Source organism: Ursus arctos, unplaced genomic scaffold (genome assembly GCF_023065955.2).
Source record: "Ursus arctos isolate Adak ecotype North America unplaced genomic scaffold, UrsArc2.0 scaffold_26, whole genome shotgun sequence".
NCBI lineage: Eukaryota > Metazoa > Chordata > Mammalia > Carnivora > Ursidae > Ursus > Ursus arctos.
This window is the reverse complement of record NW_026622941.1, coordinates 33,153,768-33,165,466: the sequence shown is the minus strand read 5'-3', so window position 1 is coordinate 33,165,466 and position 11,699 is coordinate 33,153,768. Positions and strand designations below refer to the sequence as shown.

General features: G+C 40.5%; 1 protein-coding gene across 2 annotated transcripts in view; it reads right to left on the bottom strand.

Annotated features, from left to right (window-relative positions):
* Positions 1–5,093: 5,093 nt before the first annotated feature.
* The window catches only part of PDZRN4 (PDZ domain containing ring finger 4), a 339,737-nt gene continuing 333,131 nt past the window's right edge, over positions 5,094–11,699 (bottom strand). For both annotated transcript variants that reach the window (XM_026502091.4, XM_057318835.1), the window contains 2 exons: positions 10,822–10,938; positions 5,094–7,267 (listed from right to left, as the gene is read on the bottom strand). In XM_026502091.4, the coding sequence (XP_026357876.3) occupies positions 5,738–7,267; positions 10,822–10,938 (1,647 nt within the window). In that variant the 3' untranslated portion in view covers positions 5,094–5,737. The remainder of the gene's footprint in view (positions 7,268–10,821; positions 10,939–11,699) is intronic.

Genomic DNA, 11,699 nt, shown 5'->3' with positions numbered 1-11,699 from the left:
CAACATTTGAGTAGGCTTTGCTTCCTAGAGTGCCTGACAAATATTCCAAGGTATGCTGGGCAGTCGCATCCCATTGAATCTATTCTTATCACCACCACAGAGGTGAAGTTAAAGAAATGTCTTGGTTTATTAGATTTCTTGTTCAAACGCATTTTAGGTTTGAATAGGTAGCATTGACTATGCTTCCTATTAAAATACCGGGTTGTAAAGACTAGTGACAGTCCCGTAAATGGATATCCAAGAGGTTCTTTACAACAATGGCGCATTTCTGACTGTGGACGTGGCAAGCAGCCCAGTAGAAAGCGGTAATAATAAATTTGAAACAGAATGTAGCTATGTACTGCTCAGCTGAAACAAAACCAAAATCTACCATCATAATTCCCCACCACAGACAACATGCAATTAAAAAAATAGGCTGACTGGTAAAGGAGACCCAAGCAAAGAAGGTCAGCACATTTGATGACACAGAGAAAATGGTGGCAAGTGTCTGCACTCTGTTTGAAGCAGAACTTATGGAGCTTGGTGAACAAGTTGCATTCACTCTAATGGCCATTCTTAATTAATGGGGAGGTTGGAAGTAGTGGAAGAAGAGAAACTTTGGGGGCAGGCTATCATGAGTTTGCATTCGGAATCTAAGGCTTAGTAGCTGTGGAATTCACAGCATATCACCCACAGGTTATACACATCACCTATAAGTAAAAATAATAGGTAATATCTCTTGAGTGCCCACTCTGTGCCAGTACTTATCAAACTTCTTTACATGTATTAACCCATTTAATTCTCAACCTACGAAAAAGGCTATAATGATCTCCACTCTGCTAAGCCGTGGCAAGCTTAAGTAACTTACCTGCGAATACAAACCTAGTAAGTGGCAGAGCAGGGAGGCAGAAAGTACGTAGTGGATATTAATAAGTTAAAAACATGCAGTGGGCTACTGAATAATGAGCAGGACTCTAGCTTAGAGATGGCCCATGAACCCAGAAGTAACGCTTTTTTTGCAACACAACACCATTGACTAGGATGTGTAAAAATATGCATGGCACCCAAAATCCTGAGCAGCTGCTGTTTGGTAAAACAGAAGAAATGCCAGAAGGACATATGTGGCAATGGTGACTGTGCAACACACCATCCTCATGACAGACACATTATAGGAAAAAAATTCTAGACACTATCGGGTAGAAAGCCAAGTGAGTGTTAAGACAATACCATCTATGAGGGTTTAGAAATAAGAGTGGCTGCCAGCAAGAGTTAGGGCAGGTCTCCCGGAGAGATGGGAAGATAGGAAATAAACAGTGATGGAAGGATGGACAGGGAGAAGAGAGAAGGTTTTGTCTAACACTCAAAACACAACACAGAGTGGTGTGGGAAATGAGAATGGCGTGTTTGAAAAACTGTGGGGAGGCATGTCTGACTAAAGCAAAAGCTTAGCGGGGCTGTGGTGTGAACCGGCTCTGCCCCGGCTGGAAAGGGCAGCCCACTTGAGTGGGAACAGCAAAAAACAAAAGAGCAAAAAATTTCAAAGTTCTCCTTACTAGGTGACTATCTTGGTCGGTTGTTTTTGTCAGCGCCTTCCAGTAGTCAGTACGCACTGAAATTCTGAAACCACATCGTGCATATTTATAGGAGGAAGTGGTTTGTTCTATCTACAGTCCAAGCCCTTTAATGTACTTCCAAAGCCATACATTTTGAAAAGGAGTGATAGGAAACAAACAAACAAAAAAAAACAAAACTTCCAATAAGTGAGAAATAATTTGTTGGAGGAAACTTTTTTTTAAACTGTTTTTCTTTTTTTACAAGTGAATTAGTCAGTGAACCTGTTGCAATGTTCTTTATTAATTGAAAATTAATAAAAATTACTTAATAATAATTATGATGCTATTAGATTACATCAGCTATATTAATGATTAATAGAAATAGAAAAATAATGGATATTAACTAATAATAGAGTATAATAAATGAATAGAAAATAAATTTAATTAGAATTTAAAGAATATTAGTTTGAAGGTGCATCAAATTATTCATCTACTCCAGGCACAGGTTTCCTGAGGTCTGAGCTGGAAGTCCTTCCTGGAGAAAAGTGTGAGATCAGGTGGAAAAACAGGTTGAAGTTAAACTATGGAAGTCCTTAGATAATAGTCTCAGGCATTCAGATTGTATCCCTGGCTCAGAAAGACTCTGGAAGGTATCTAAGCAAGTGAGGAAAGTGACATTTAGGAGGCCAAGTGTTGCCACCATATGTAGGATAGACGGGAAAGGGTACACAGGGAGACCAGGTAGAGATCTGCTATAGTAATTAGGCATGAAACCGTGACAGTCCAGCCAAAGGTGATTTAGGGTACTGACGATAACTTGACACATTTTAAAGAAAAAATAACACTTCTTTCTGACTGACCAGGTAAAAGAAATTTGAGCAGACTTAGGTGATAAGCATGAAAGAACAGGTGAACAATGGCACCCATCACAAAGCAAAGAATTTGAAGCAGAGAGCGGAAGCTCACTGGAGTGATAAAAAGAATGTGTTCAGGTGGAAGATCTAGTCACACCAAGAAGACATGGATTAAATCAGTAGGTAGCTGTGGAAAAGTTATGTCAGAGGAGTCCTGCCTCAGCCCACGTTCTGTCTTCAGAGAAGGACAATCAGCACAAAAGAAGATGGCAACATGCCCTGAAGACATGTCTGTTGGATAATGCATTATTTCCCACCCCCTTGGTCATTCACGTAGGGATCCTAAAACCAATTTCTGACACATCTTGAGTATGAAAAGCAATAAAAATATGGAATTTCAAAGGTAAGTCCATGTAAGATATTTTTTTCTTTACATTCACATATTTCTTCTGAACTGAAATAAAATATCCCACATATAACCAATTATTTTTTCTTTGCTGAGCAGATTATTCATTTACTAAAAAAACATGTTTAGCACAAAGATACGTTACGTAAAAAGATAAAAACATAACACAGATTTTCACTGATTTTTGAAAAAGGCATTTCTCAACTTGTAGAATGTATAAACACAGACATGAAAAATACCAACATCACATTTTTAAAAAATTGGCAAGAACACTTGGCCTTAATAAAAATAAAATTAAACTGGTAACTTTGGAAACACTGCATTCTGTGAGATGTGTCCATGTTTCTTCTGGAAAAATCTACATGTTGGTTCCAAATCACATATATCTATAGGAGTAATTTGAATACAGTGAATATTTAAACCCAATTATGTCAAGAGGATAAACAATAACCACAGGCATTAGGTCAGGAAAGAACTGAGCTTTTGAGAGAGACATTCTTATTTTAAATACTCCAGGTGCATTCAGAGTAGTCTTATTGATTAACAATGGCTAAAGCTGGAAGTGATGAAATTTTCAGTTGCCTTAGATTGCTATTGCTATCACTTATCTTAAAATTTCTGAGTCCAGCATTTTATTGTATGTAAGATTCATTTTTTTTTCTATCTATGTAACAGCCCTTCAGGAGAGAAGAACTTGGAAAGGTAGAAGAGTAAGGAAAACAGTAACAAAAGGACCAATAGGTGGAGGAGAGAGAGAAATGAATATAATAATTTAATTCAACTAGCACTCATTGTTATTCAAATAGCATTCTACAGAGGTTTGCCAAGACAGAGGGGGACACAAGGGCCGAACTCCATGAACTTAAAACCCATGCAGGGAGACAATACACTCTAGGCATGGGATTCAAATAAACAGGACTTGAAAAAGAGAAGTAAAACAATACCGCAGATGCATCATAGTATATGCCAGAATGCTGAGAAAATCTGGCGTCACCAAAAGGAGCTCCAAAGAGAAAACGTCTATGTGATCACGCTCTAAAGGAAGGGTAGAATTTGGCACAGGAACCTCAGGCAGGAGAATAGAATAAGATAACTAGAGTAGAAACGGGAAGCCAGGAATAAATTCAGACAAGACCTAAAAAGGAGGAGCAGTAGGCAAAGTGGGCAAGTGAATGAAGGGCCTGGATTATAAGGCCAAGGCATCAGAGTCTGATTCAAGAGCTAGTAAGAAGCCACTGTCGTTTTTTAAACAGGAAAGTAGCTTCAGAAATATTCAGATGTTGTGTCTCCAACAGTGTCTTTGGTTGAATGAAAACGGGATCAAACTCATGTTTGCATGTACGTGGCCGATTTGGCCTTTCCTCTGGAGGCATCACAATCGACATATATATGGTTTTTATGATGCAAAGCTAGATTTAAAGAACCTGGTTATCTAGCAATCTCACTTTTTCATAAACTGACATCTAAGGCATTTATAGTTGACTGTGCTGGAAATCATTAAAAAGATGATTCCCCCAAATGTATTCCCAAATGAGCAACTAAATAAATGCATGTAGTGCTATAAAGTTCATTGTGTCCCCCTAAGATTCCTATTTTGAACAAGTTCTAACCTCCAATGTGATGGTATTTGGGGATGGGACCTTTGGGAAATAATTAGGTTTAGATGGAGTCATGAGGGTGCAGTTCTTATGAGGGGTTCAGTGCCCTTATAGGAAGAGACAGCAGACAGCTTCCTTTCTGCGTCTCTGCCATCCGAAGACAGAGGGAGAGGGTGGCCGTCTACGAGACAGGAAGAGGGCCCTCAACAAAGTTGCTGAAGCTGCCAGCATCTTGGTCTTGGACTTCCCAGCCTCCAGAGCCATGAGAAATAAATTCCTGTTGGTTAGGCTACCCAGTCTAGGATATTTTGTTATGGGAGCCCAAGCCAACTAATACACTTAGTGCCATTATAAACATTTTCAGATAATTCACTGATCCTCTCTCCATGTCTTTCCCTAAATTTTTCCTGGCTTTACCTTTCACGGGAGGCAAGGGGAGATAAACTCATATTTTTCGGATGTTTAGTTACCATCTGTTGGATGCTTTACATATATTATCTAATTCAATCCTGGTAAGAATATGTGACACAATGATCTATGGGAAGTATTTCAAGACAATTTTATTGGAAAAAAGTGATAGAAAATGTACACATTATATAATTCACAATTAGGAGTCTTCTAAATAGTATACATAATATAACTAATTTCAAATCTGGTAACCATAGTGGACAATGAAAATAAAACACTCCTTGATAACTTTTCATAAGGATAATCAATAATTTATTTTTTATTGTCACAATTACCACAATTTTCTAGCTACATGACCAATGTCACTACATACCACAGGAAGATTGTCCACCTACACTTTACTGAGACAAAGACAACGGCCATTTATGTGTTAAATGTACAACAGGATGTTAAAAAGACGTGGTTTTTATGTGTAAGACAAGATGTGGCACGTGATTTATTAACAGGGTTGATTTAATACGTATTATGCCAGGAAGCAAGCATAGAAATGTTTTGGCATTGAGTTGTTCTTAAAGTAGAAAATAAGTAAACTAGAGAAATAAATCCAGATCTTAACTTACAATAGATACATTAAAATAGGAAATTAATTGGCTCCTCAGTATTTTTGTTCAAGTTTTTTGTTTTCTTTCCTTTTGTTTGTTTTTAATATATATAAATGAGTAATATGAATATATCACAAGTTAAGGAAAGATCTTGGCCAAAAAGAAGGTACAAGTATATGAAAAACAAATGAGAAATTACCAGGTATTTTTGCTTACAAAAAATTTAAACTATAAAGAGTCACAAAATATATATAAAAACGCCACATTGAACGAGGCAATCATACTCTACCCAAACTGGTAGCACCCTCCTAAAATCAGTTGCGTCCCATTCATTCGGTCATACAGTGGTGACTGACAAAAAGGCATTATGAACTCGTGTGCCGTCAGGAGACTTGGCCCCGTGGGTCATCAGTTCTTGGATTGTCATCCAGTTGTCCAAAATTTTCTTGTTTCTTTTTTTCATCATCTTTTTGTGACTCAGTTCAATGATGTTGATCTCCTTCTTGCCCTCACTGCCACTCTGGGGGCTCTCCTTAAGACACTCCAAGCGGCTCCGCATCATGAACTCCCGGCGCCGACGCTGCTCTTTGGCCCGGACCAGGTGTTGCTTTCTCTCCTCTTTGCTCCAGTAGCGGCCCATTTTCATCTCGCTCATGGTGTCATCATCCGTCGTCATGCCACTACGCTCCTCCTTGATCTTTAAGGCACGTTCCCTCAGAATCCGGTCTCGCACTGGTCTCTTTGTTATGTACCGTGTCCCGTCGCTCCTGATTTTCACCTTCCATTCCATCTTGGGCTCTGAACACTTCTGAGACTCCTTGCACATGCTCACTAAACTCAGCTGACTCTGAGCATACTCGACTGCAGATTTCTGTTGAATTAACTGCATGTAGCTTTGATAATGCCGGGCATGCGCTGGGATGTTGGCATATCTGTATGAGGAGCTGTGGTAAGGAGACAGGTAAGGGATGTGTTCGCTGCTGGTTTTCTCCTGATCAGAAAGCTTGTTGCTTTCTCTCTCTGCTTTCTCCTTGCCCTCCACGCTGCAGCCTTGTTCAATGGTTTTGGCTTTGGTAGAGGTCGACTCTTTACTGCTCTGTCCGGAAGAAGACTGATTGGTGGCCATTGTGCTTCTCAGGTTTTTCTTATTGGTGAGGTTGATCATTCTTGGAAGCGAGCTGTCGGGGGAACGGTCCACAGTGAGCGGGGTGCTTCTGCAGCTTTCTGCTGTGTTGTAAGCACTAGAACTGTCCTTGTCCGACTTCTCTGGGTGTTCCATGATGTCATCTAGTTTTCCCCGTGGCATATCTATGCTGGTGTTATAATTCCGGAATCCTCCGTCGTGCAAAGCCCAGATGTCTCCATATTGGTCTGTCACCTTCTGGAGCCTGTGAGCCTGCATGATATTCTGGCACTCCAGTTCAATATTTCGTAGCTCTTCATTAAGCAACTGTAGCTCGTGTTCCACTCCCTCTTGTTCCCCTTGACGGCATTCTATTGTGCTGCTCGAGTAATACAGGTCATACTCTCCGTGGTTTCGAATCTTGCATTTGAGCTCCAAGAGCTGTCGGAATCTTTCACACTCCTCGTCTGGGTTGCCGGTGCAGTCAGAGTCAATGTATTCGCCAGACACGAAGCTCTCATTGCACTGAAGTTCAACGCTTCCTAGAGTGTCTTGGCTCTGCCCCAGCTCTCTCGTGCTCTTCAGAGAGGTGCTGTTGGGATCCTCAGCTGCGTTCTCCTGCTCTGAGCTCTCATCGTTCCGCAAGCTTTCATCCGTGCGCCCCACTCCACTGTCCTTCTCATGGTTGTTGGAGGATGACGTTGCCGTGTCTGTTGTGCCTTCTTCTTCTTCTTGTTTTTTTGGCTGAGAAAATAAAGTTGAGAGATCAAAGAAAATCAATTATTGAAAAACACTGGCTGTTGCAAAACTTGCTTGAAAAAAAAAAAACGATGCTTCTTGGCCAAGGTGCGGTTTCTAGAAAGCTGTTCTCATTTTAGTGTCCTTAACCATTTTAGAAATAAAGACAATTCACTCAGGGCAGCTTTTTATGAATTGAAATAGAGAAAACCAAAGCTGTCTGGAGACCTGACTTGGGGATAAATAAAACAGGCCCCATTTAAATAAATGATTCTTACCTTAAGGTCCTTTCTTACTTGGGAAACGGACGTGAAGGCGTGTAAATGAGGTGACTTTATGAGTCTCTGAGGTGGCAGCACACAGAAGGGTGAATGAGACAGATGGTCTAACTGGTCTTCTGCAGTATGAGGCCTGGAGTTCTGAAGCCGCGTCACCTTATTATGAAGATTTTTTCCTGAACTTTAAGTTCAGAAGAAACTTTGCTGATCTAATAACAAACTGGTAATGGTAAGCCAGACAGCACAGTATTTCAGGAATAGGTTAGTACTGGAGCCTTGGTCCTTCTCTCTATTGATGAGGAACTTTAATCCCAGATGGTTTCAGCTTATTAGTGGCCCAGAGAGAAGTAGAAAAAGCCAGTGCCATCCCCCAGAGTCAGGATTTCTTCTATGTCTGGGATGCCACATTCCTGCATACGTGTGCCCTGCCCTCAGTGCGTCTCCAAATCACATTGCTCAAAAGCAACAGTCATCTTAGGACTGCTTTGGTTTACTTAAAAGTATTTTTCTACCCTCAACCGGTAATTTCCTTCAGAGGTGAATTTTATTCTACTCAGAGTGACCTTTCTCATGAAGATCGGAGCAGCACTGATTGCCAGATGTGGGCATAATATCAAAAAATATATTTATGACATATTTGTGAATACACACTTCATATGTAAACTTTATTCCTTGGTAATTTTTGGCTTTCATGCAGAACAATTAGCTGTTGCTGTCCTAAGAGGATGCATACGGAGTTCTTTCTCTGTGAAGAGGGTGAAGTTATTGTTTCCTCCATCACTTATCATATACTAGTCTACATGGCAGTTTCTACCTTGTATTTCCTTTATGTGTAAGCTTACTCACCATTTTATGTATATATCTTCCTCTAGCAGACGTAATTATACAATTAAATATAATTAAGCCTGTTAGTGTTAAAGAAGGACAGAATGCGTAAGAAAAGTTATTCTAAAACAGGCATGAAAGAGTCTCTCAAGAAAACTATTTTATTTTCTTCCACAGAAACAGAACAAAATGTAACATAAACTGAAGAGGACAGAACATAACCATGTATAATATTATTTAAGGATTCCCAGTCTTTTCCTAAAAATAGTTTTCCTCATTTGTTGAAAATATACTGAGATTTTAAATGTCATATTGATAAAAAAACAAACAAACCCAATGTTCTAAATAAGTAATGGTGACTAACAGTGGAGTGCTTGGTACATCTGTTCGTTCCTTGCTATAAGCTGATGAAAGGATCCAATGTGGTGACAGTCACGTGTGCCATAAATCCCCCAGAGGGTATTATTGATATTGGACACCTGAGTCGATGTACCACGTTATTCACGTTTATATTGTTTCATATCTTTAATGAGCTTAAAAATACAAGAAGGCTAGTTTTTTTTTTAATTTTATTTTTATGTGCAGTGCCAAGGATACAGACAAATTATGCTAAGGGAGATGTTCCACGCTGTGTCAACAGCAGCCCTGACACCAAGGACAGTATGTAAAGTGAAACTTTAATGTGTATATGGATTTTCCTTGTGAAGTACAGATATACATTTTGGGTTTTTTTAAATAGAATTTCCCTTTCTTTAGTCACCAGTTTGTGAGCGAGTGTGAAAATAAAAAAGTGTTTTCCATTCCCAAACCTAGAATTCCTACTTTCGAATGTAATGTCACTCTATCATTTATCATTTCCCTATGGAATTATTACCGTGACAGGCAATGCTTCTACCAAGACATTTCTAATGTAGTCTTATTGTTTATAAGGGCAAAGGACTTTTAGAGGTTTCTGTACTTCTTATCATTTTTCAGTCTCATGGTGAAGAAAAATTTCCACACAATGAGAATCTAACCTCAGGGACATCTAGTGTTACCTCGAAAGACCCAGCATTTGTATTCCGTCTGATGAGTAGGCGGCACTTGACACCGTATCACTTCACCTGGACAGGATTTCTCCCTTCTTTCTTTATTCTAACATCCTCCTGTCAATTCTCTATCAGGTCACATTTTGTATCTAAGAGAGAAAAAGCCTGGAGCGAGCACTTTCTAGCTTGTAACCAGCGGCTGCCACCAAAAAATATCTTTATTTGTGGCCAGCGTGGAAGTCATACATAAAATTGCAGTCCGTCCTGCCCGTACTGAAAGCCACCGCCACGGCTGCGGCGTCGCTCTCGAGCCTGAACTACCGCTGGCGACGTGGCCCACGAGCGTGAACGCTCAGCACGGAGGCGCGGCTCCGACACCGCCGGCCGCGGCCCAGCCGCTACTTCCTCTGCGGGCACGTGCCCTTCCACACGCGCTGTCTGCTCGGGGGGCGGGCGAGGCGTGGAGTCCGCCTGCAGCTTGGGGGTGACAGGCTGTTTGTGCTTCACGCCCCCAGCCTAACTGCCCCAGATTTTTTTTGAAACTACCTTTTAGAATGTGTTAAGAATTCATGTGGAGACCAAGGTGATAATTAAACAGATCAATAAACTGACAGCAGAAGTGTTCATAAAATTAAATCAGGCAGATGCATGACGTGAATTCATCCTAAAAAATCTCGGATATATTGATCTTGTTTTTATCCCACAGGAACAACAACAATCACAAAAGAATCCCAAGACTCAGTTTGCCACAAGCCCTGCTGTAATCTTTCACTAGCAGCGAATTAATTAAGAGCAGAAACTTGGCTCATTTTACTTTGTATGCTCAGGATCCAGTGTGGCACCTGGGACACACGGGGAGCTCAGCATTTTTGCTTGAATGGTTAGGTGACCCTAAGGCGAGATGATATCAACGATGTCAAGCAGAGTGACTCCTGTGCGGAGTATATAGGTAGGACCACGATACCAATACCATAAATAAGACTGATGGCTTACCTCATGTCATCATCATCTTACAGCCGCCTAAATATTCAAAAAGCCACAGTAATATTTTAAATTATAAAATTAATTTTGGGGAGAGGGGTTATCTCATGAGCTATAGTTTGTCTCCAGCTGGCATACAGAAAAGCAATGCATATTTTTGCTATTAAATTTCTGAATCGGGCCGAACAGTACCTGGGTCACCATTTGAATCTTACTGTACTCTGGCAACAATGGTCCCAAAGCTTTCCAAGCTAGAAGGATCTTCATAGAAAAAAATTGTACTTATTCCCTCTGCTTCATCTGAGATGTCCATCTGCTCTAAAAAAATCACCCTTACAGAGGGGTTTGATCAAACTCTTTGATTTTGTTTTTTACTCCATTTACGGTTACGTATAAAGAAAAAAACCCAGCAACCTTTCAAATGACGTAGCTCAAATCGTTGGCCTACCTGCTCCAGCTCCTTGGCCGTGCACGGCATCGCGTCGTTATGCTGTTCTTCCAGCACCTCCAGGTTTAACTCCTCTAAGAATTCGTCCCTTTCATCTTCCAGCCAGCCTTCATCCAGCTGCAAAAGAACACATTAGTCCATCACATTAGGTTAGTGGGGACTCATGCTAAAAGAGGGTAAACTTAAATGGCGATGCCTGACCAGTTCCTTTTATCATAATGATTCTCTTCAGAATATGAGCCTCTGATAAGTTCACCTCTCGGAAGGAAGAAAAGGTGATTAAAAAAAAAATTGGACTTGTATATGCCTTTCATCCTTTCCTGAAACAGAGCTACAGATTTTCTCTCAGAACCAAGTAGATCTCACAGCACAGAACATTACCGTCTCTCAAAATATAAGAAAAGCATATTGCGTAGTCCACAGCGGTCATGCGCATGGCCTCCAACAGTGCCCGTGCTAAAGAGCTACAACGGTGCTAATAGGGCCATGAGACTGTTGGGCTTTTGTCCTTACCAACAACCCCCAAGGAGACTACATACAAAGTGTTCCCCACCCTGGAACACACTGATGCTACCCTCATCCTGCTTTTTTTTTATCTTTAGGCAGATGGCTTCCAAGTTAACAAGATGGCTGCTTGCCACAAATACAGACATTTATTTTATCTGGGGGGAAGAAAAGAAAAAATCTAAGTTATTCTTCTCAAAAAAAAAAAAAAGGTGATGCTATGCCATGTTTATTTTGATTCATTTTTCAGGTAGTTCCAATTGCAAGATAAATATAAATATATCTCTCTGAACCGTTGCATCTAAGGGGAGTGGAGCTGCAGGGTTTTGTTTGTGGGCGCGGGATGCAAGTATTCTGCTGGGAGTCTTACACAA